Genomic DNA, 22,489 nt, shown 5'->3' on the forward strand with positions numbered 1-22,489 from the left:
AAACCAATATTTTAAGCCTTCCTATCCTGATTTGTATCTTCTTATTTACTTCTATAATCAATAAGTAGTGAGACTGACTGACTAGTTCAAGTACATTCTCTTAACTTGACATTTTATGGCCTATTTGTTCAAAGACTCATCATAAAGTGGGAAACGTTGAACTTGTGAACCGTATTGATCCTCAGCTCTTGTTTCTGGTTTACTTATCCCTGTTTAGTACCGTTTGTGTACATTGTTTCACATGTCATTTACACAGGGAAACATAATCGTCAATGCAAACAAATGATGTGGGTGACTGGACTCGATTGATGACACTGTCATCTTTGAGGTCACAGAGGTGATGTCATCTTAACCCTTAGCCCTGTATTTGACCTTATTTAACTGCTACACTTAATGTAATTCATAGAAATACATAACTGTACAATGTTTTCAGTATCCACACATGTTTTTTGTGCTGGTCCTGCTTTGTTTGATATCTGACCAACTGACTCTGCAGACTTCTCTGAGCTGGAGTTTAACCCACATTTCTCCTCAAAATCCTCACACCAACTGCAGATTTCCAGCTCTAGATGTTGGGGCTTAACACTAGCATTTCACCAGTAGACTCTTAAAGATTGAGTTTTTATCATCAACATGTGGTGGTTATTGTGTTTGATTATTTTCTATTGCAATAATTGATCAAAACTAAATTTGTTGTTGCTTTGCCTAAACAATCCTTTTTAAAAAAAATTGTACTTTTTATTTTTTTCAAGACGTTGTCATCAGTTTGAGGTGGTTTAGTTCACTGTACATTTCTTGTTTTCTTTCAAATGAGCTATTAAGCCTTACCCTGATAACAGAGGCTAAATATGGACAGATGTTTTTTAATTGCCATTTACTAAATCAGTTATTTACCTTTAGTGCCGCTTTGTCCCTCTCGGCTCATAAACAGACTTAAAAACTAGCAGCATGGAGCGCTGTGTGCTGGAGGTTAATGACAACTATATTCAAGTGGCTTGTTTTTGTCTTATTTTATTGCTCCTCATATTAATATGGTCAGTTCCAATAGTTTTAACATGCCACGTTTCTTACTGTGTGGGTCAAGATCCCAACGTGTTAATCTGTTGTGTCATCTTCTTGTCAATATAGGAAGCTTGGGATGACCTGACTGTTGTACCTTCTGGAGTAAAATGTCAGTTTTTCAGTCAACTTATTTGGCTCTCACAGGCTTTTTTATTTATTTAGCTGATTTGAAAAATCTGATTTTGTATGCCTTGTGAACAGTTGTGTTATGACTCTGCAGAAAAACGATCCAAAAGGAACATGTAGAAGCAGGCTCTGCACAAAGAATGATGCATTTTTCTTTCCTGCTCACTGTTTCCTCCCTAATGCTGCAAACATACCATATAAATAGTTGAGATTTACCTGCACCTATCCATCCACCCCACTGTGGCCTTCGTTAATATATCCCTCTGCATGCCCCCACACAACCTCCTCCCTGATTTAAAAATAGCAGAGGAGATGATCGATTTTGAGTTGCATTACTAACACTATGAATTCCATGGTTGCTGAGGAGATCAGAGTGTGTGACTCAGGATAACACTGTTCATTGTGACTCAGAAGGCCGTCTCTGTTTCGGGTGTGGAGGAATGTGCTGTGGAATCTGGCTTTAGTCTTTTTATTCCTGATTTCCAGCTTTCTCGAAAGGTGGAACAAACCAGAGTTTCTGTCGGGGTGTGTGCGCGCGTGCGAGGAGGCAGGAGTACTTAGACACTTTTAACATTGTTATTATAATCAATGCAGATATTTATTTTTTCAGTTACCATGTTTAAATTGAGTCGAGACAATGCTCTGTTCACTGGAAATTGGTTTTATGTTCCCGTCAATTAAACGGTAAATGTAATTGAATGCATAACACGTCCCTCAGACAGAAACGTATCCCTTTAGTGACCTGTTTTTCCCCACTCGGTTCAAAAATAAACCTTTTTGAGAGTTGCATAACCATTCAGACATTGATTCCCTTACGGCGCACGGTTTGCTAACCATCAGGCTAGATCCAGTTCATTGGTCTTGTATTGAGGGAGGCAAATTTAACAAATGCAGAAAACATCAACAATACAGCGACGTTAATGGGGAGTTTGCGTTTTCTGAGTTTCTCTTCAAACATTAATGCCATCTGACATCATATTAAGTGTGTCAGACTGATGCAATGATTTGGTCACTCTGCGATCACTTCATGAAGTCTTCTGACCTCTGTCTATGTTGAAACCAGTTCGATGCAGCTCGCTCTGCAGCTGAGGTCATGATTTCCCTCAGTCAGTGACTCCGTTCCACATGATGGTTTGTTTTCCCACACCAACGCCTGATGGAGAGAACAAAATGTGCACCGCATTCATTAAGCAGAGCAGACATCCCACGATAGTGTTGTAGCTGGAGTGTTGACTTGAAAACTTCAGATGATAATAATGCAGTGATCTCTGTGATCCCTGTGAACAAACTCTAAGCAGAAAGTTCAAACGGTCCTATTAAAAACACACACAATCTGCTATGGTTTGGCTACTGCTGCTGATTTCCACACTGATGATCGTGCTGGTGTCAGGAAAATGCTTAACTTTTAACTACCAGAAACATCTCGAGTGAGGTCATTGTTTGTGGTACAAGTTGTGCCTCGTCGTCAAGCTTAATGTCAGCAGGAGAGCCTTCAATCATGTTTACCTCACTTTAATGGGATTATATTGCGGCAGCTTTTAAAATGCTGACTTTACTTCTGGGCACTCGGCTAAGCAGTTTGTTGACCTGCGTGACGTCTTTGGCACAGCCGTAATGTTCCCTCCCTGTGGCGCCTCTGCTACAGGTGTGGTCTGTACTTTGGCCGAGGTGCTTGCGTAACCTCTGCCGTCATCCTTTTCATTCACAGCTGTACTGGCATCCACTGTACAAACTGTGACCTGTTGTGTCTTGGATAAACAGGTCTCTCACACTCTGACGTTATGAAAACGTCGGTACCGTAAGCAGCTGGTCACATTTAATTAGTTTGCTTCTTCCCGTTTTATGTAATATTTGATGAGAGAATTTAATCCTGGTTGATATTTTATTGTTTTTTGTCATATTTTTGTTGCATTGATTTGTTATAAGGAAAGGATAACTAGTTGAAGGTGATTGCAGTGTAATCATCAAACAACCAGCTATAAAGGTAAGTGAGGTTTTCTAAAACTGCAGGATTATGACTAAAGATTAAAAGAGTCTTGAGTGGGCAAAGAAATAAAAGGATGAGAAAGATTTTAAAAACAAACAATGGCACGCTTCCTCTGCAGTGTCTGATGCAACTTACCAGACGACGACGACGAATGAATACAACCAGTGGTTTAATGCAGCGTACAGGGAGAAGATATTACTCGTATCAGACCAAGTTGTCAGTGCTGCTCACACAAAGTGCATGTTAACCAAGTTATAATCAGCTGAGCCAATTTAGGACAGCGAAATGATATCCGATGCCTCACTGAACACATTACTCATTACTCAGTGTTCAGTGTGAGGTTACAGCTGTAGGCCGTTTTTATATCATGCACTTGGTAGTGGATGTCCTAATGAATTATGGGTGGAAGGAATAGCACTTAAGGAATATTGTATTTGATTTGGGTAGTTCTACTTTTTGGTAAACCCAGGGTGTAGTATGTTTGTTTTTTTTCTCCATGTTACTGCCTCTGCTCTAAATGTCAAATAAAATGAGGATTCTTTATATTTTCTGCTAGGTGTTAAAGGCAAAAATATGTGTCAATACTATTCTGAATATTGTGGTTTTGCAGAGATGTCTCGGACTACAATTCATATTCTACAGATAAAAAAAATCTTTGTTTGTTAAAGATTCCTGCAAATTATTTTTAAATGTATTTAAAAATAATATATAATTCTTTTTTATTTCTTTTCTTTTTAATATAAATTATATTAAAAAAATGATGCAAATATGATTATTCCCTCCAGTATCGTGAATCGTATTGCAATATCAGTCAAAATAATTGCAATTAGATTTTTTTCTTTTTTAATCATACAGCCCTACTTCCTGCGGGAGCTATAGAGATTTGTTGGAGACACAGGAGACGCTGGATATTTGGCTTAATAATTGCTTCTTCTTTTTTTGCCTGAACAATCTTTCTAATCTTTTGGATTGCTGCTACTTTAGTAGCTCAGTACAGTGTCTAATCCACCGTGTAGTTCAAAATCATCATGGACCATGATGAGGTGTCAGGGTTCACTGCCCAAACCTCAACTTTTTGAGTTCTACCCAAATTAGAGTAAGTTAATTTATGTTGCACTTAATAAAATTTAAATGGCTACTAAAAGAGGTTCAGTAAGGAGACACTGACCCGGCCCAATTAAAATGCATATTTGTTTATTTTCCCCCTCGTCTCACTCAAAGTGTTCAGGATGAAGGCAGGACGAAAATATAATGCTGTGCCACTTTAACACAGGCATGTAGCTTTAGAGTGGGAGGCCCTGGTCAATCTGTCATCCACTGCCCAGTCATTAAAAGGCCCCCTGACACATGGCAGTGTGGGCACGTGGAGGCTGTGTATGTGTCTGTGTGTGTAATATAGGTCAGCATTGTGCAGCGCTGCAGTCCCGTCCCGGTCACTCTGGGTCTGTCTCTTTCTGTCCCATCTGCCGGGATGACAGGCCAACTTCAGCGCTCTGTTGATGCTCGCTTTCTCTCACAGAAGACTCATTTGTTGGGGGCACAGACTGTGCAACAGACAAAACACACAGCATTTATTTGGGAGGAGATGACTCATCCTTGTTTCCATTGGCTACCTTCCTTTTTGATTTAGCAGATGCCTCACTCTCTCTTCTTACCCCATATCTCCTATGTGGCTGAGCGCATCAGACATGTCTGGTGGTCATTCATCATTCAGCTCAGACCATTTCTCTCTCAGGATTTGTTTTCTTCAAAGCTCCTTTTTAAAGAGCTCATCCAGCAGATTGGCCCCTTATTCAGACCAGCCTGCCAAGCCAGACAGGCCACAGAATTACGGCCTTGTTGTGAGTCACCAGTTGTAGTATTGGTGCTGTTTAAATATTTGTTATTAATTTATTTTTAAGTTTTGTTTAAATAGGGAAAGTAGTAATTAAGTCTTTATAATCACACAGCACCTGCTTAGTGAAAAGGTATGTGTTCGCTTATCTTATTTAAATTCCAGAAAATGATAGTGTAGTTAAAACCACCCATAAGCTTACTGTACAACTCCATACATAACTTAAAGAGAATCACTAGATACACAGAATTTCTTTTTTTTAAACAGACAATTTATGCAAGGTAAGCTTTCCTGCAACAATAAAAATCCTCTGCATATTCAGTGTTTCATCTATACATGACTATCTCCTGTTTGCATTGAATCTGCAGACAACAGTAATGCAGTGTTTTCTTTAAAAAACACTAGCTGTAGGCAACCTACTGAGTCATACGCTGCTGCAGCCACTTTTATACTAATGCCATGGTGTATTCTGGGTAAAATGAACTGTGTCCAAGAAAAACATTTTTGACAGTTCCACTTTTAGACTTGTAGTGGCTGACTGTCGTGTTGCCATACCCCTCATAGCTATAAATGAGTACGCTCAAAGTAATAATCTGAGGAAAGTGTTTCATCCACAGACATCAGTGACCGTGTTCCGCTCTGTTCGGGGCTTTTAAGGCCCATTAATTGATTTTTAGGAAATGTTGCCGTGCAATCAGAGCTGTCGTTCCAAGCTCTGCAAGGCAGAGACACACACGCACACTCCGTAGGGGGTTTATATCCTTGGAGATTATGTTGCAGATCTTGGGGGTGTGATGTAATCGCTGTGTAGCATCTTAATGTACGACCCCACTGGAGGCTGATGTGAAAATTGTGCAGAGGTTGGAAATGGTTCGTTCCTGAAATAAAGATAGAGGACAAAGAATGACACAGAAAATGACAGCGTATAGAGCATTTGATGACATTGCAGGATCACACGGACCTTTCTGCATTTAAATGAGGAAAACACTGATAAGTGGAACACAATATGTTAACTGTGGAAAATGTACTGTTTGAGGTGTCTGATCTGCAGTTTTTGTTATTCACACCTGTTTTTTTTTGTTCACTCTATGAACCACAGTTAAACGTTATAATTTATTTTCTCAAGGCAAAGGAGATCCTGACCAAGGAGTCAAACGTGCAGGAGGTGAGATGTCCTGTGACGGTGTGTGGCGACGTGCACGGCCAGTTCCACGACCTCATGGAGCTGTTCAAGATCGGAGGGAAATCTCCAGACACAAACTATTTGTTCATGGGAGACTACGTAGACAGAGGGTACTACTCTGTAGAAACCGTCTCTTTACTAGTATCACTTAAAGTAAGTTATCATTTAAAAAGGTCCAACATTTAATTTGCTCAAAAACTAACATTTTAAAGAGGAAAATCGACGTTTATTTGCTCGTGTTTCAGGTACGTTACCGAGAGCGCATCACAATCCTCAGAGGCAACCACGAGAGCAGACAGATAACACAAGTTTACGGCTTCTATGACGAGTGCCTAAGGAAATATGGTAACGCCAACGTTTGGAAGTACTTCACAGACCTGTTCGACTATCTCCCCCTCACTGCCTTGGTAGACTCTCAGGTGAGAATATGCATTGGTGGAGTTTAATGTTGCATTGTGGAATCAGATGTATAATAGTTGTAGTTCTGTAAATATTGGTTTGATGATGTGATGGATACAGAAGCTGACAGTCAGAGAAAAGTCCTTATATTTACTACCAATCAATGCTGAAGATTTCCTCTCGTCCTTCCAGATCTTCTGCCTTCATGGAGGCCTGTCGCCGTCCATAGATACTTTGGATCACATCAGAGCACTGGACCGTTTACAGGAAGTGCCACACGAGGTAAAGATGATGCTTAATTTTGATGTACCTGGTAATGAAGCGGCTAATAACTTTGCTTTGATCATGACCAATACTAAGAAGCTAAAAAGGAAGAAATGTGTTGATATTCTCTTTTCTCCATAATTCAGTATACTTGCAGTTAAACTGGCTGTTATGATTTTAACATTGTTCTTTTTAATGTATGCTGTGTCTATTGCACTACGGCCCTGAGTTGGTGTTTCCTTGCCAAGATGCTGACTTGTTGTTTTCCGCAGGGTCCCATGTGTGACCTGCTGTGGTCAGACCCTGACGACCGCGGCGGCTGGGGCATCTCCCCTCGAGGAGCCGGCTACACTTTCGGCCAGGACATCTCTGAGACTTTCAACCACGCCAACCGCCTCACACTGGTGTCTCGTGCCCACCAGCTGGTTATGGAGGTGAGTGTCTGTCATTTTACCAGGCAAAAATACATTTTGGTATAATTCAGGACTGTGGCTGTTACAGTACACAGACTTTCCAGATATAGTCCAGAATTATTCAGAATGTTTATTCATTCAGGTAATGCCCATATTAGGGCTATTTTTCAGGTGTGAAACGCTTCGCGCTCGTCTCTTTAAGTCATTCTTCCGACTGAATTTTTCCGATTATTCTGACGCCACATGAATGCAGCACAAATGCCCTCTCACAATGTAAATAAATGTTCAATTGCAAATCTGCTCCTCCCCCCCCCCCCCCCCCCCAGGGTTACAACTGGTGCCATGAGAGGAATGTGGTGACAATATTTAGTGCTCCCAACTACTGCTACCGCTGTGGCAACCAGGCAGCTATCATGGAACTAGACGACACCCTCAAATACTCATTGTAAGTATAAAATAAAAACATTTTAAAAATGTGTAATACTTGAAATGGTGCTATAAGCTTTGCAAAACTCAAATAGTGTGTGTGTATAATTCTATGAAATTAAATGTTATACTTAAGACTTGATTTAATGATTTGTTTCTTTTTCTTCTAACCAGCTTGCAGTTTGATCCTGCGCCTCGCAGAGGGGAGCCTCATGTCACTCGCCGCACCCCAGATTACTTCCTGTAAATTCTGACCTTTGACCCTTGTACAGTCATTTCCAGTATTGCCATGGTGTATGACCTTCAACCGATAACAACATGAATGAGGAAGGGGAGGGTGGGGGACTGGGGGGGGGGGGGGCTACACAGCGGTGCACATTGTATATCCACACAAAGACTTATTTAAGCATTTAGCAAAAAACTGTCTGTTTATCTATGAATGGACCAAAAGTTGTGTGTCATAATCATTACAATATTCATTGCTGAGGACTTGTATTGAAAATCTCCCTCGCCATGTAAAACAGTGATGTTTAAGTTCCTCATTCTCTACCTGGTGTAGCTGGACTGATGACGCTGAGGTCCAAATACAGCTGTGTGAACCCCACATGCCATGGCTGATAGTTAGGAGATCTGAACATGATCTGTTTGCACTTTTGTAAATCTAAACAAATGTAACATATGTCAAAAGATGGAAATAGTTTCACACTACAGATGTCTTTCTTTTTGATTTTTAAAAAAGTACAAATAAAGCCCCCAACAGGCAAGCGTTACTTTTAAGGAAAGCCCTTCTTATGCAGACACACAGCTTGGTTTATATGATGACAGATGATGGAGTGTCCATCCATCCTCTCTGACCCCCTCAACGACAGTCTGTTAACCAAAACATTTCAATAATAAAGATGAAGGTGGCTCCTTGATGTGAATGTGGTGTTTTCTTTTTATGATACTGAAAAGCATTGCCCTGAATGAAACGGCAACCGGTGTTCTGGTCGGGCTTACAAGGTTCCTTTGACCTGTGATTTAATTTTAAAGTGAATCACGTGGAAGTCAGCCAGCGAGTGGGCCAGCCATCTGGCCTGCAGGTTAGTTGGCAGTGTTACAACTGAGGAGTTAGGTCAGGGTGGCTGGTTTGGAGAGGTTTGCACACTGACTTTCTTCTTGGAGAGTGTTACTGTACTGGTAACTTAACGGTCTCAGATACATAGGTCTTCAGGATATCTTGGTTAATATCAAGTGTATTTTTATTTTTTTATCAAGATATTGTATCTGACCCACCAATGCTAACATTTACCACAATACTTTTTTTGACATACTATGAAGATTACATTTGAATTTACATTGACTTTATTTTTGCCGTACTGTTTAAAAAAAAAAAATAATGACAATACTATACAATCACGGAAATCAATATGTATAAACGAAAAATAATAAATAAAATAAAACGAAGAGTTTGAAGCAATGATATAATAAAGAAATACAATGTGTCACACTCTTTACAAACATTGGTTGTTTAGATGGCCTTAGGTTCTTCACCAGCCTCTAGCATTATGGTACATCATTGTATAAAACACTTCATCTCAACCTTTTGTAATTCATAGGTTGCTTAATCATCAATCTAGATACAAATGACTGTCCTATTGTCTTTGACTGATTTGATTTTAATAAACATCCTGAAAGTCCACATGTCCAGTACATGCAGTCTACCAGAGCTATATCGTGTAATCTTAATCTTGAAAGTTTAAATGATGAATAATTAATTATGTTTGCTTTTATAATCTTTATTGTGTTTTTTATGACATATGACATGTTTTAAGACTTTTTATGACATGCTATATGACTTTCTGATATTTTTTTCTGACATACTATATACAGTGTATATATTTATATAGTATACTATATATATGTATAGTATACTATATATTTATATATAATATATTTATATATATATAATATGTATAATGTATAATATATGTATATATATACTATATATATATAAATATATTATATATAAATATATATATAGTATACTATATATAAATATATTATATATAAATATATATATAGTATACTATATATAAATATATTATATATAAATATATAGTATACTATAAATATATATAGTATACTATATAAATATATAGTATACTATATATATAAATATACTATATATATAAATATATATACTATATATATAAATAAATATAGTATACTATATATATATATACATTTATATATAATATATGTATATATATATATACTGTATATATAAATATATTATATATATAAATATATAGTATACTATATATATAAATATATAGTATACTATATATATACGATAATGTGAAGGGATAAGCACCCTCCCATAAAAAACATCCCAAAAAAAAAAATACAAATGGCGTACAAGTATCTTTGTTACTAAAGATTGCATATATTTCAGAATATTTTTGCTGTTTTGTTAGTTGATGTAAAACATTTTAAACAAGGTTTGATTAAACGGGAAAAGCAACCTTCACGCGTCCACCCCATGGTCCTGCCCCTTTCTCCTCCGGTATCCGACAAAGCGGTCTTCAGCCTCCGGGAGGCAGGTTCTCGTCGATCCAGTGACTTCCAGCCGTTGTCGGTGCCTCCGTGTCTGTCAGGCCCTGCTGTTGACTACAGAGGAATTCTACCTCTGGATCTGAGTTAAAACATTTACGGTACGTAGTTTCACAAGGTGGAATGTGTCTTTGTTCCACATTTAGTTTAGCTTTGGAGATTAAGGTAAAATCGATTTTTACATTTTGTTTACATCTTTGTTTGAATAGCCTCGGTGTTGATTGCTAAGAGGCCTCAATATCATCGCAATGCGCTAGCGGAACGTCAAGCTAAATGCTAGCATAGTGCATGGTAATGCTAGCTGTCTGAATAGCTTACTATTTAACCAACATAAGAGGATTGTTTTGGTTGTACAAACGCACAAGTTGGGTATTGCTGCTAGCGTTTAACATGCGGACATATTTTTTTATGCAGTAACGTGCATCAGTTTAATGTAAGTTAATTATCAACAATGCTATTTGGTTAGCATTACCGTCGTTTAGCCTGTGGTAACAGGTCGCTAGCGTTAGCTAAATGGACCGTTGGTTAGCATGGAGGGAGCGCTATAATGCTAACCATGTATCGTTTGTGTTGCTATTGCTAATAACAACGCCTGCATTTGTGTAACGTTAAAATGTTGACATTTGTATCAGGTGTATCTTTTAATACCGTATCTAGTTAATCAGTAATGATCTATATCGACATGTTGCCAACTAGCCATCACCACTAATAAGCTTAGCTAGCTGCAGCGATAGCAACGAGCAGTCGTTGAATTAGTGGCAACTGTTAATGCGAGTGTGGGAGGAAATCCCTGAAGCTGAGCTGGATGTCCTCAGGATCTTCACCACACTATATATTACAACACTTCTGTGTTGCTTTGACAAATCAACAGTCAAAGGAGTTTCAATAGAATAAGAGTTTATTGAATAATCAACACAGTACAGCAAACACGAGTCGGTCCATGGAATGACTGGATTTATAAACCTCTTCCTTTTTTTTATACATTTTCTTTATATTTCAAAGATTGACCCAGTTGACCAACAAGTCAGTGAGTAGAGAAGGGAGGGGTCGAGGATTCAGACAGTGGCAGGTGTTAGTTAGACACAATAATACAATTGTAAACATTCTGTATGTTATGATGACCTTCAGTCTACTGAGATACAATAGTCGAGTTTGACGTTTCACAGACAATATAATAAGAATTTAACATATGTTACGCCTCCTTTTGTGTGGGAGAGTCTTAGACACCCCTGCAAACCTTGACTTTTTACACTGTACACCCATTAGTTATTTCTTTCTTCAAAAAATAACCTTTGTATCCCTATCGCCCTGACAACAGATGACACACACACTACTTTTCACATTCTGCTGACTTTTGATTTGTATCTAATGTTCTTTTACTTTTCATGACCTTACCTTCTGCCTTTACACCATTAAATCTCAGTGTCTGCACTTTAATTATTAACGGTATACTAATACAGTACACCTGGAGTTTCTCTCAGACCTGTTTATCTGCATGTTTCAGGCAGTTGCTAACTAAGATCATTATTCTGCTACACAAATATCCCACACAAGTTTTACTTTGTTTGTTAATGAAATGTTCTCCATGTTCTACTTTACAGATAATGCCCACAATAAAATTACAGAGCTCCGATGGGGAAATCTTCGAGGTGGATGTTGAGATAGCCAAACAGTCTGTCACCATCAAGACGATGTTAGAAGGTATAACTTCTTAAATCATGACAGATCTTTCAGTCCACTGTGTCTCTTAATGCTTACTTTGTGTAATGTGTTTTCTTTCTTTGCACCATTTTAAAGAGTTGTAGTGAAATAAATACAATTGTTTGTAGATATAGTACAGATCCATGTATGACATTCATTGATTCTTTGACAGATTTGGGAATGGATGATGAAGGAGATGATGACCCAGTTCCCCTCCCTAATGTTAACGCTGCCATCCTCAAGAAGGTACAGAACACACACACACACTATATGTATTATGTTGTATTAAAGTGCTAGGTGGACCTTGTTCAATTGTTCTGTCCAGTAAACTAATCTCATTTGTGGGAGCAGAAGGCTCGTTTCTGTTGCCTCTTCTACAACTTGATGCTTGTGCTCCAGTTTGAAGTGCAGTGCTGATTAATGCCTTTACATATTTGACTGGTTATGACCACTGTAATGCGTTACCTTGGTTAAAATGGTGTGTGTGTGTGTGTTTCCCCTCAGGTGATTCAGTGGTGCACCCATCACAAAGATGACCCTCCTCCCCCTGAGGATGATGAGAACAAGGAGAAGAGGACGGATGACATTCCTGTATGGGACCAGGAGTTCCTCAAAGTGGACCAAGGCACCTTGTTTGAACTCATTCTGGTAAATAAAGTTTACATTATATTACATGTACGTTGCTACATTGATTCCCTGGAGGTTGACACCAACCATGTAACGTTAACAATGGTACAGAACAGCTTTTTGTTTTTGCCTCAGATATGAGGTGCGTCCCCACAATGTTTTACCCTCACAACACACACACACATATGCTCTCAGTAACGCTACTGAAAACCTTTTTGTATTCTATAATTTGATTTCTTAAGAGATTTACTTTAATACTTTGCCATTACAGATATTCTCTTTTGCTTTAGTGCCTTTATTTTGTAAAGTTGAATGTGCAACTTGTGAAATACTTCATTCACTGCTGTGATGCCGTGCTCAGCGGTTTCATTTGATTAAAAAAGATGCAAAGTTGCTTAGCAACAGCTGGGAGATTGATGGTTCTGGGAGATTGATGGTTTGCTTGTGTAGGGATTTGAAAACGCTGCTTTAAGGTGAAAAAGGTGATCTTGGGCCTAAATGGATTTTCTCTGGGCAGCATGTGAAGGTAACATCAACAGTGCCGGGGAGTGATTGGGAAATAAGTGTTGAACAAGCTGTGCTCTTCCAGGAAGTGAAACGCAAGTCGAAGTGTCCGTCACTTGAGTTGACCAGCCCCCCCTCCAGCTGAATGTGTTTACATGCACAAAGTTGATGCCCAAGAGGGAAAGGGTGACGAAGGAGCTCAGTAGCTTCTCCGGTGCCACATGAAAATGAAAGCACGGCTTTGCCAGTGACCACCAAATAGTTTGTGAGGTTCAACAGCTATTACGAGATGTGTTTACTGGAAGGCAGCGGGAGTGGAGTTTTGTTTATTGACTTCAGTTTAGTTTGTTAGCTGATGGCTTTGAAATGTAGCCTCACTCAGAAGTACGGCTAGGAGATGTAGTTCATATCAATATCACAATACTAATGACTGTTCTTCATATGAATGAACCTAAATAGAGTTGTACAATCCGGTGTTTAGTCCTTCAGACTGCAGCAAATCCTGATTGTTGTTTATCAAATCGGATCTTTAAGTCAGAGTTTGTGTCCATATTTACCAAAGGGTGGCTGTTTGTTCGCTGGCGGTCTGTACGAGGTCATGGTAATATAAACTGCTGTATCTATTAGTCAAACGGGTGTTCCTGTATTTTCGGCCCCATTTCCACTTTTGTTGGTGTGATCTTTATCCGGATACATTTTCTGAATGACATCTGATCTTTGCTTTTTGACCTGGTATCGATGTTTGCAATGTGATCAAATCTCAATATGCATATAGTTTGGCGGACTGGTGGATGTCATTCATTTTTAAAAATCACTTTTTGCAAGGGAAGCCAACTACTGCTGCTTCTTGTAGCTTTTGCCAAGCTTGATTAAGCTAGCAGGAGGAGCTGGAGTTCGGTGACCTTTGAACTTGCTCAGCAGATTTACTTTTCTTTTTAAAAGAATTAACACCTGGCTGAGATCTGATCACAATACTTTACATGTTGCATCAAAATGTTTTGCTGTATCCAGATAAGAGACACAGATTTCCTGTTAACGCCAGGTCTAAATAATAAATGATTGAATCGTTGCTCACCAATGCAGCCTCTTAAGATCCTGTCTGAACACGTTTTCTATTCTCATCAGCATTAATCGGTCAGAAAAACTACCCCCTCCCCCTCCATCCTCTAATCTTCTTCATGTCACTTTTGTGTGTCCCTCTCAGGCCGCCAACTATTTGGACATCAAAGGTCTGTTAGATGTCACCTGCAAGACGGTGGCCAACATGATTAAAGGCAAAACCCCGGAGGAGATCAGGAAGACTTTCAACATCAAAAATGATTTCACAGAGGAAGAAGAAGCCCAGGTAGTTATTCCATCCGTCAGAATACAAACCCATCTCATGCAAGTTATGAACTTTGGAGTGACGCTAAAGATGATTTCTAAATAAGGGATCACAGCTGTAACTCATCCCGTTTGTCCCTCCTCTCGTCCCGCAGGTACGCAAAGAGAACCAGTGGTGTGAAGAGAAGTAAAGGGGACGGTCCTGCCAACACTACCACACTGAAAAGGAATTGTCTCTGCTAACTGGTTGCACTGGCATTGTTCATACTTGTCAATATTTACATTTAGTATATTTAGAGCCACACACACCCCCCCCCCCCCCTTCCCTCCCCTCAATTTCTGTATACCAATATGAGCATTTTAACTTGCCTGTGTGTTATTAATTTAAACCAAGAAGCTCTTTTCTGTTTCCACAGACATGTTGTGTATTCACATAAACAAATAGTCCTGGTTTCACGGCTTTGTACCCTTAAGGATTAGAAGAAGTTTCCCTATTATTAATTGCTATGGTTGTCTTTTTTACTGGACATGTTTTGTTTTTCTTTTAGGGTTAATTGATTTAAATAAAATGGCTTTTTTGACAATGGAGATGAAAGTGTGAATATTATTTGTGCTCTGTAAATGCAGCTGTTCTGTGAAAGTACTTTCAGAGAGGTGGGGGTGTTTTTATGGAGAAGTTTGAGGTAGAAGCTTTTTTTTTTTTTTTTTTTGCGTAACGTCCTTTGGACTCGGAAGTACAGAAGCATCGAGTAACTTATTCCTAATTCATGTTGTTTTGAATTGGAAACTCAGTTAAAGCTCCGATGCTGGCTTTTGGGATGATCAAACATATTGAAGGAGTAAATGAATAAAAAAAGCATAAAAAGGCTGGTGTGTGTCGTTTGTGTGTCGAGGAGCACGACTTTTCTTTGGGATGAATTTAAAAAAAAGTAATTGTCTCACTGAAATATTCAAAACACTTTAATACATCAAACAAAAACAAGTAATACATCAGAGGCGTAAAAAATACAAAAGACATCTTCGAGGTGTTCCCACTACTCAAAATAAAACAAGCTATTTCTAGCACAAGAGCTCTCTCTGCTGGAGGGAAACGGTTTTGCTGTACAGAAGCTCAGTTTACAGTTTGTCCTCAGCGTTGTAAGCCGAGTGTGAAGCTGCAAGCAGAACGGTAAGTTAAAGCCTTTAGTCAAAATCAATTTTTTGTTACATTGAAGTCGGAACATGCACAGAATGAGAACACAAGATATCATTTGAACGCTGCTGCAGTAACACTTGACAAAACAAAAGTATAATTCTGCACACGAGGACAAACACAAAATGTATTGCTTTAAGAAATGGTAGAAACTAGAATCTTTTTTTTTTTTTGTTATGTAATTTTCTCTTTTTTTTTACATAAAAACATATAAAAGTTTAATTATAATAGGGAATTCCAACATTTATAAAACTTTACAACACAATATAATAGTACCCATTTGGTCTCAGATTAGTTTATGGAGCTGCAAAAATATTCAGTCAAAGGAAAACAGCCAAGAGAAAAGGATCCCTCTCGTCTTTCTCTGAGGGTTTCCCCACCAGCACAACATCCGACCTTTTTAAAGATCAAATTCATACAAAAATACCCCAAAATTAGGAGAAAAAAAATGTAACGGGTGATATAGTGAGAGACTGAAAGTGCCTAAAAGAAATAATGTAACTTGCAGTTGGATACTCGTGTATGAAACCCTTTTACCTGCAGGAGAAGTGTTTCTTTCTTTGTCTGCGGGCTGCACAGGTAGCTGGAAAAACGTTTGGAAATGGAATCTGAAGTCAAAGTTAACAAAATGGCAGCTAAAAATAAGTGAAGGTGTTCCTCTCTTTAGAGCTGAGGTTCTGCTGGTCAGGCGGGATGTTTGTCTCTGCTCCCCTCTGGTCTGAGTGATAGTGGTGGATAATGTGTCAAAGCTTGGATTGCTAGGTAAGTGTGTAACACCACTGAAGAAGAGTCTGTGTTAATGTGGTGCATTTAACAAAGAGCTCTTTTACAAAACGGTTTGTTTGTGATCGTCATGGAGGTCAATGCAGCGGGCCAGCTTTGTGAAAAGAGGTTTGGGAGTTTGATTAGTAAAATTGATTCAAGAGGCAGAGCTTGTCCTCGAGGCAAAACTAAATGGCTTTAGTTGAGTTGAACTGCAGCAGATGGAGCCAAAGAAGCAAAGATTAATTCTGCCTCCAGTGCAGGTCGGCCTCTACGACTGGAGCTCCTGGTGACCGGCGGAGGTTCGATCCTCCCAACAATGTGGCTCAAAAGCCAGAGGCTTCACTTCCTTGTCAACTTTTAAAACAATTTAGTTTATGACCAGGAAGTCACAACTTTACAGTATGATGTGGTTAATGGTAAACCTTATTAACATGTCCAGGCTGGTACAAAGTACACCAGTGATTGTTGAACCACACGTCGGCCAAATACTTCCACACTTTCAGATTGTCTGAATGCTGGATTCAATAATTGACCATTTTAAGGAGTCTTTAAGAAAGAACGGGCCTCTGAGAGCCTCTGGGGCTGAAGGATGGCCCCCTCGTCTTCACTGCACCACCCTGCCACCCTCAGTCCCTCCTTCTTTTGTTTGACTCAAACAAAAAGGAGCACAGGGTAAAGATAAATGTGAGAATGAGGTCAGGTGAGGAAGATGATCTTCATGGCTCAGGGATGTGATCACTGAGACTCTGTTAGCACTTTGAGAGAAAGTCCTGCGGCCTTGGCGGCCGACAGCAGCGTCGTCGTCGAGCCGTGCGTCTGCTTGCCGGTCAGTTCCAGGTGTGTGTAGGTGTGTTTGGTTGCGGGCTGACGGAGGTCGGCGCGCTTGCCGGCAGACTGCTGCAGCGGTAAGCGCGTGTGTGAGCGCGTGTGTGTTGGCGGAGACAAGGGGAGGTGTGTTGATGGAGATGTGGGCGGTGGGGAGCAGCCCGGGGAGGGGGGGAGCTGGTGCTGGTACAGGCGGTGGCGGGCGGGGGAAGGGGAGGGGGGAGAGTCTATAGCACTTAGATCTGAAGAAGTTGGACTGGGACAGCCTCCTCCTTGAAGGTAGCGAATGCACTTCTTTTTCCTCCTAGGGACAGTCAGAGAGAGTTATCTGTGAATAAAGTGTGGATGGTAAACGTCAGCAGGCTTTAATGAAGATGCATCATTCACACTGATGTCAATGAACAGGGAGACACGTGGTCACAACACACACACGAGGATTAGTGGCACCAGTTAAAGTCCAAAACATCACAAATACATTTGAGGAAACATATTTCTGATATTTTAAGATCCTCACTAATTATCTTCTAGATATAAAATAACCTAGTTTTTGAAAATATTGTCATTGTGTCGTATTAGTGGACAATAATAAGTCTTTCATAAGGACAAATGGAAAACATAAATTGTTGTATCGGTGTGAAAATAAAGTCAAATATTAAAGATTTGCTTTTAAGGAATTACAATTTGTTTTGTTTCTGAGAACTAGATGAGAAATGTGTTCCCACTCATGTCCACGCGAGATTTGTGGAGGTTTAGCTTAGCTTAGCTTAGCTTAGCTTAGCTTAGCATAAAGAGTGGAGAGAAGCAGCTGGCCCGGCTGGTGATCCATCAACACCTCGAACTCTCAGCTTACAACATGTAAAAGCAACAATGTTTGGATTTAAAAGGAGCATTGTGACTTCCTGGAGTTTTGTTAATATCCGCCTAAACAAATGAAATATCTGAAGAACTGACTGAGCTTTGAAGGAGTTAGTCGGCGTGTCCTTTAACTGTGGGGAGTCGGGCTAGCTGTTTCCAGTCTTCATGAGGAATCAGGGAATACCACTCAAACGATGTGTGTTTAGTGCTATTGTGTTAAACAAGGAACTCCTCTTGTGGATCATTTAATGCTCTTCCGGTCTGCACCGAACATGCCGCATCGGTCCGACGGCAGTGATGCTCGTGAGGTGTTAAACCTAAACGCAGACTTGTGTACCTCCGAGCGCAGCATCAAAGCAGCTCGCAGGATCCCATGATCATTACCAGAATATGATATGAGTCACCGGGTTTAACCGCAAGGAAAGGCGCTAGTCCATATTTAGAGAGAGAGAGAGAGAGAGAGAAGGAGGCAGAGTGCAATAGAAAGTGATTTCTAAATGTCAGAGTTCACCATCAAAAGGTGCCGGTTACCACATCGCATGAATGGAGAGAGTTGAAAGCAGACGGGCATGAGAACGCGAAGCTGCAGTGAGTGTGCGTCGAGCTGTGGTGTTAAGGATTTGCTCTAAACCACATTTAACCCCCTTTGTTCTCTCAAAACCGAAACACACACTTCAATTTCCATGACGTGCTGGCGGGGAAGACGGTGGGGTTGCTACAGTGCTGCGGTGGTAGAAGCTTTTCTGCAGAACCACACAGATTCCCGACCCCTGCAGCGAAGCCGTCGTCGACCGTAAACGCTGCTACTAAAACTCAGGAGCCTGCGACTAAAGCTCAGGAGCCTGCAGCTAAAGCTCAGGAGCCTGCAGCTAAAACTCAGGAGCCTGCAGCTAAAACTCAGGAGCCTGCAGCTAAAACTCAGGAGCCTGAGACTAAAGCTCAGGAGCCTGAGACTAAAGCTCAGGAGCCTGCAGCTAAAACTCAGGAGCCTGCAGCTAAAACTCAGGAGCCTGCGACTAAACACTCAGGAGCCTGAGACTAAAGCTCAGGAGCCTGAGACTAAAGCTCAGGAGCCTGCAGCTAATACTCAGGAGCCTGCAGCTAAAGCTCAGGAGCCTGCAGCTAAAACTCAGGAGCCTGCAGCTAAAACTCAGGAGCCTGCGACTAAAACTCAGGAGCCTGAGACTAAAGCTCAGGAGCCTGCGGCTAAAGCTCAGGAGCCTGCAGAACTCAGGAGCCTGCGACTAAAACTCAGGAGCCTGCAGCTAAAACTCAGGAGCCTGCAGCTAAAACTCAGGAGCCTGCAGAACTCAGGAGCCTGAGACTAAAACTCAGGAGTCTGCAGCTAAAACTCAGGAGCCTGCGATTAAAACTCAGGAGCCTGCGACTAAAACTCAGGAGCCTGAGACTAAAACTCAGGAGCCTGAGACTAAAGCTCAGGAGCCTGCAGCTAAAACTCAGGAGCCTGAGACTAAAGCTCAGGAGCCTGCAGCTAAAGCTCAGGAGCCTGCGACTAAAGCTCAGGAGCCTGCGGCTAAAGCTCAGGAGCCTGCAGCTAAAGCTCAGGAGCCTGCGACTAAAGCTCAGGAGCCTGCGGCTAAAGCTCAGGAGCCTGCGACTAAAGCTCAGGAGCCTGCAGCTAAAGCTCAGGAGCCTGCGACTAAAGCTCAGGAGCCTGCGGCTAAAACTCAGGAGCCTGCGACTAAAGACTAAAACTCAGGAGCCTGAGACTAAAGACTAAAACTCAGGAGCCTGCAGCTAAAGCTCAGGAGCCTGCGACTAAAACTCAGGAGCCTGAGACTAAAGACTAAAACTCAGGAGCCTGCAGCTAAAGCTCAGGAGCCTGCAGCTAAAGCTCAGGAGCCTGAGACTAAAGACTAAAACTCAGGAGCCTGCGACTAAAGCTCAGGAGCCTGAGACTAAAGCTCAGGAGCCTGAGACTAAAGCTCAGGAGCCTGCAGCTAAAGCTCAGGAGCCTGAGACTAAAGCTCAGGAGCCTGCAGCTAAAGCTCAGGAGCCTACGGCTAAAGCTCAGGAGCCTACGGCTAAAGCTCAGGAGCCTGCAGCTAAAGCTCAGGAGCCTGAGACTAAAGCTCAGGAGCCTGCAGCTAAAGCTCAGGAGCCTGCAGCTAAAGCTCAGGAGCCTGAGACTAAAGCTCAGGAGCCTGCAGCTAAAGCTCAGGAGCCTGCGGCTAAAGCTCAGGAGCCTGCGGCTAAAGCTCAGGAGCCTGAGACTAAAGCTCAGGAGCCTGAGACTAAAGCTCAGGAGCCTGCAGCTAAAGCTCAGGAGCCTGCGGCTAAAGCTCAGGAGCCTGAGACTAAAGCTCAGGAGCCTGAGACTAAAGCTCAGGAGCCTGAGACTAAAGCTCAGGAGCCTGCTTCTGGTTTGTGTTGTACTGGTTCCATGTTTCTGCTTTATTAGAGGACCAGAGGTTGTTGTGAGGAAAAGTCAAGAACAAAACAACGGGATTGATGTTGCAGTGAATAAATGTTGATTAACAGCTCGGACTTGATTAACTTCATCCTAAACATTGTGAACCAAGTTTCCTGTTTTACTTTGAGAACTCTGAGTATTGATGTTGTTCCTGCCGGCTCAGGTTAACCCTTTGCTCACTGTGGTTTCTGGCAGCTGATGCAAACTGGTATAAATAGCTGATTATTATTATTATTATTATTATTATTATTATTATTATTATTATTATTATTATTATTATTATTATTATTATTATTATGCCTTCATGTTGTTTTGGTTTTTAATCCCAGCTCAACTCTAACCTTGGCCTGAACTTACAAGATGTATTATAAGTTTGATGTTCTTCCTGTGAGGAACGTCCGACTTGCGACTCACACAAATATGTCGGAACATGTTGGGAGTTAAAATCTGTAAAAAAGAAGAAAAAAAAGCAGAAAGATATTTGAATGTTTCTCTCTGAAATGTTTTTGTTTTGAGTATCTGAGTGGTATTCCCAGCTCCACAGGGCCTGTATGATGCAGAGCACAACCTCGACGGCGAGATGATTCCTTTTATAACGTGGAGCCTGATGTTACTCACTTAAAGAGATATCATTTTGCTCTAAGAGTTGTTTCTTTGTGATGTTTTGATGAAAATGATCCTATACTACATGTCTTATATTACTATAACTACATATCTATGGATATAATGCTTCACTTTGCAGAGCAGCAAGTTAGTGACGGACGACATGCAGAGATCAGGCTGGGGTTTCAAACATTCTTGGTAGGCGGAGCTCGTCTGGAGGCAGACGTAATCTCATTGGTTGAGTTAATGGTCGTTGGACGAGGTTGGAAACTTAAGACTGATTAAAGGCTGAGAGAGTAAAACGAGTGATGAACTCGATCAGATTCTAACCTCCAGAGAAGCTCCGCCTTTGAGACATGTTTGAATAACTGAGAGCCCATCAGAGGGAAGAGACACACTGATGGACAGATGGTTAAATGGGAGGAAAGATGAGGTTTGTTTGTTGGACGGCGGCAGTGCGGTGCTATGGAGTGGGTGGAGGTGGATGTTCGGTACACACCTGCAAGGACCGCACCAGTCCGTTTGTTGGTTGAGGCCGAAGCGAGCCCGGCATTTCTTAGGAGAGCCCGGGTCTGAGCACAATGCACAGCATGCACATAACAAGAAGGAGGAAAGGCAGAAATAGAGAGGAGCAGAAGAAGAAGAAGAAGAAGAAGAGGGTTAGAGCGGGCGAGGGAGGAGAGATGAAGACAGATGAAGAGGAGAGAAGTAAAAAGCATGTCAGGGCAGGAGGAAGCACCAACAGGGCTGTCCGTTCAGAGAAAGCCATCAGGTCAAACTGTTAGTAGCCGGTTACAGCAAAACATCGACAACCACAAGAATAACCAGACAACAGACGCACAACTCAGTTAAACAGACGTCACAGAGAGAGGGGGGGCCGCCGAGCTGAGACCCAAACTGCTTCATCTCAGGAGGCTCGTGGATCTTCAGAAATACACTTCACTACTTCTCTGTTCGAGGCTGAAGTTTGTCACATCTTTAGTTGATGATCAGATTCGTATGTATAAATGAAGCGTAGCTTTGGTTTCGGAGAGGCACTGAATGTGCGCTCGCATTAGATTGTCGGCCATCATTTACGCTTCACCATCAGTTGATCTACTGAACGTTTCCCACTTTAGCATGAGCACGCACACGCAGTAAGTGATCCACCAGGAACGTGTGGAGGACGTTAAGATAAGAGATGGGAAAAGGGAAAAGAGCATGATGTCTGACATTTTAAACGCGGTCAGCTAAGAACAGGACGTACAGTGTTGTGCACCGGAGACTTAAAGGTTCATAATCAGGTTACGTGGAAAGCAGAGTGGGTGGGTGGTTTGACGTTCGAGACACATCCTGCCTCAAAGCGCTGCAGAGCGCCAACGCAAGTTCAAG

At 41.1% G+C, this 22,489-nt stretch overlaps 3 protein-coding genes across 10 annotated transcripts in view; 2 read left to right on the forward strand and 1 right to left on the reverse strand.

Annotated features, from left to right (window-relative positions):
* ppp2cab (protein phosphatase 2 catalytic subunit alpha b) overlaps positions 1–8,617 on the forward strand; it is a 9,507-nt gene extending 890 nt beyond the window's left edge. Inside the window, exons 2-7 of the mRNA XM_029448047.1 lie at positions 6,136–6,345; positions 6,438–6,611; positions 6,784–6,873; positions 7,128–7,289; positions 7,595–7,713; positions 7,869–8,617. Coding sequence (XP_029303907.1) covers positions 6,136–6,345; positions 6,438–6,611; positions 6,784–6,873; positions 7,128–7,289; positions 7,595–7,713; positions 7,869–7,941 — 828 coding nt within the window. The 3' untranslated portion in view covers positions 7,942–8,617. The remainder of the gene's footprint in view (positions 1–6,135; positions 6,346–6,437; positions 6,612–6,783; positions 6,874–7,127; positions 7,290–7,594; positions 7,714–7,868) is intronic.
* Positions 8,618–10,186: 1,569 nt separating this feature from the next.
* On the forward strand, positions 10,187–15,032 carry skp1 (S-phase kinase-associated protein 1). The gene is made up of 6 exons (XM_029448922.1): positions 10,187–10,390; positions 11,891–11,990; positions 12,163–12,236; positions 12,495–12,638; positions 14,326–14,466; positions 14,600–15,032. Exons 2-6 carry the CDS (start codon positions 11,894–11,896, stop codon positions 14,633–14,635), a joined length of 492 nt encoding a protein of 163 aa, XP_029304782.1. The 5' UTR covers positions 10,187–10,390; positions 11,891–11,893; the 3' UTR covers positions 14,636–15,032.
* Positions 15,033–15,386: 354 nt separating this feature from the next.
* Positions 15,387–22,489, reverse strand: part of tcf7 (transcription factor 7) — a 63,303-nt gene continuing 56,200 nt past the window's right edge. For 7 of the 8 annotated variants that reach the window (XM_029448022.1, XM_029448021.1, XM_029448025.1 and 4 more), the window contains 2 exons: positions 21,618–21,690; positions 15,387–17,530 (listed from right to left, as the gene is read on the reverse strand). In XM_029448022.1, the coding sequence (XP_029303882.1) occupies positions 17,137–17,530; positions 21,618–21,690 (467 nt within the window). In that variant the 3' untranslated portion in view covers positions 15,387–17,136. The remainder of the gene's footprint in view (positions 17,531–21,617; positions 21,691–22,489) is intronic. The other variant, XM_029448026.1, reaches the window with a different exon arrangement.

Source organism: Cottoperca gobio, chromosome 14 (genome assembly GCF_900634415.1).
Source record: "Cottoperca gobio chromosome 14, fCotGob3.1, whole genome shotgun sequence".
Taxonomy (NCBI): Eukaryota; Metazoa; Chordata; class Actinopteri; order Perciformes; family Bovichtidae; genus Cottoperca; species Cottoperca gobio.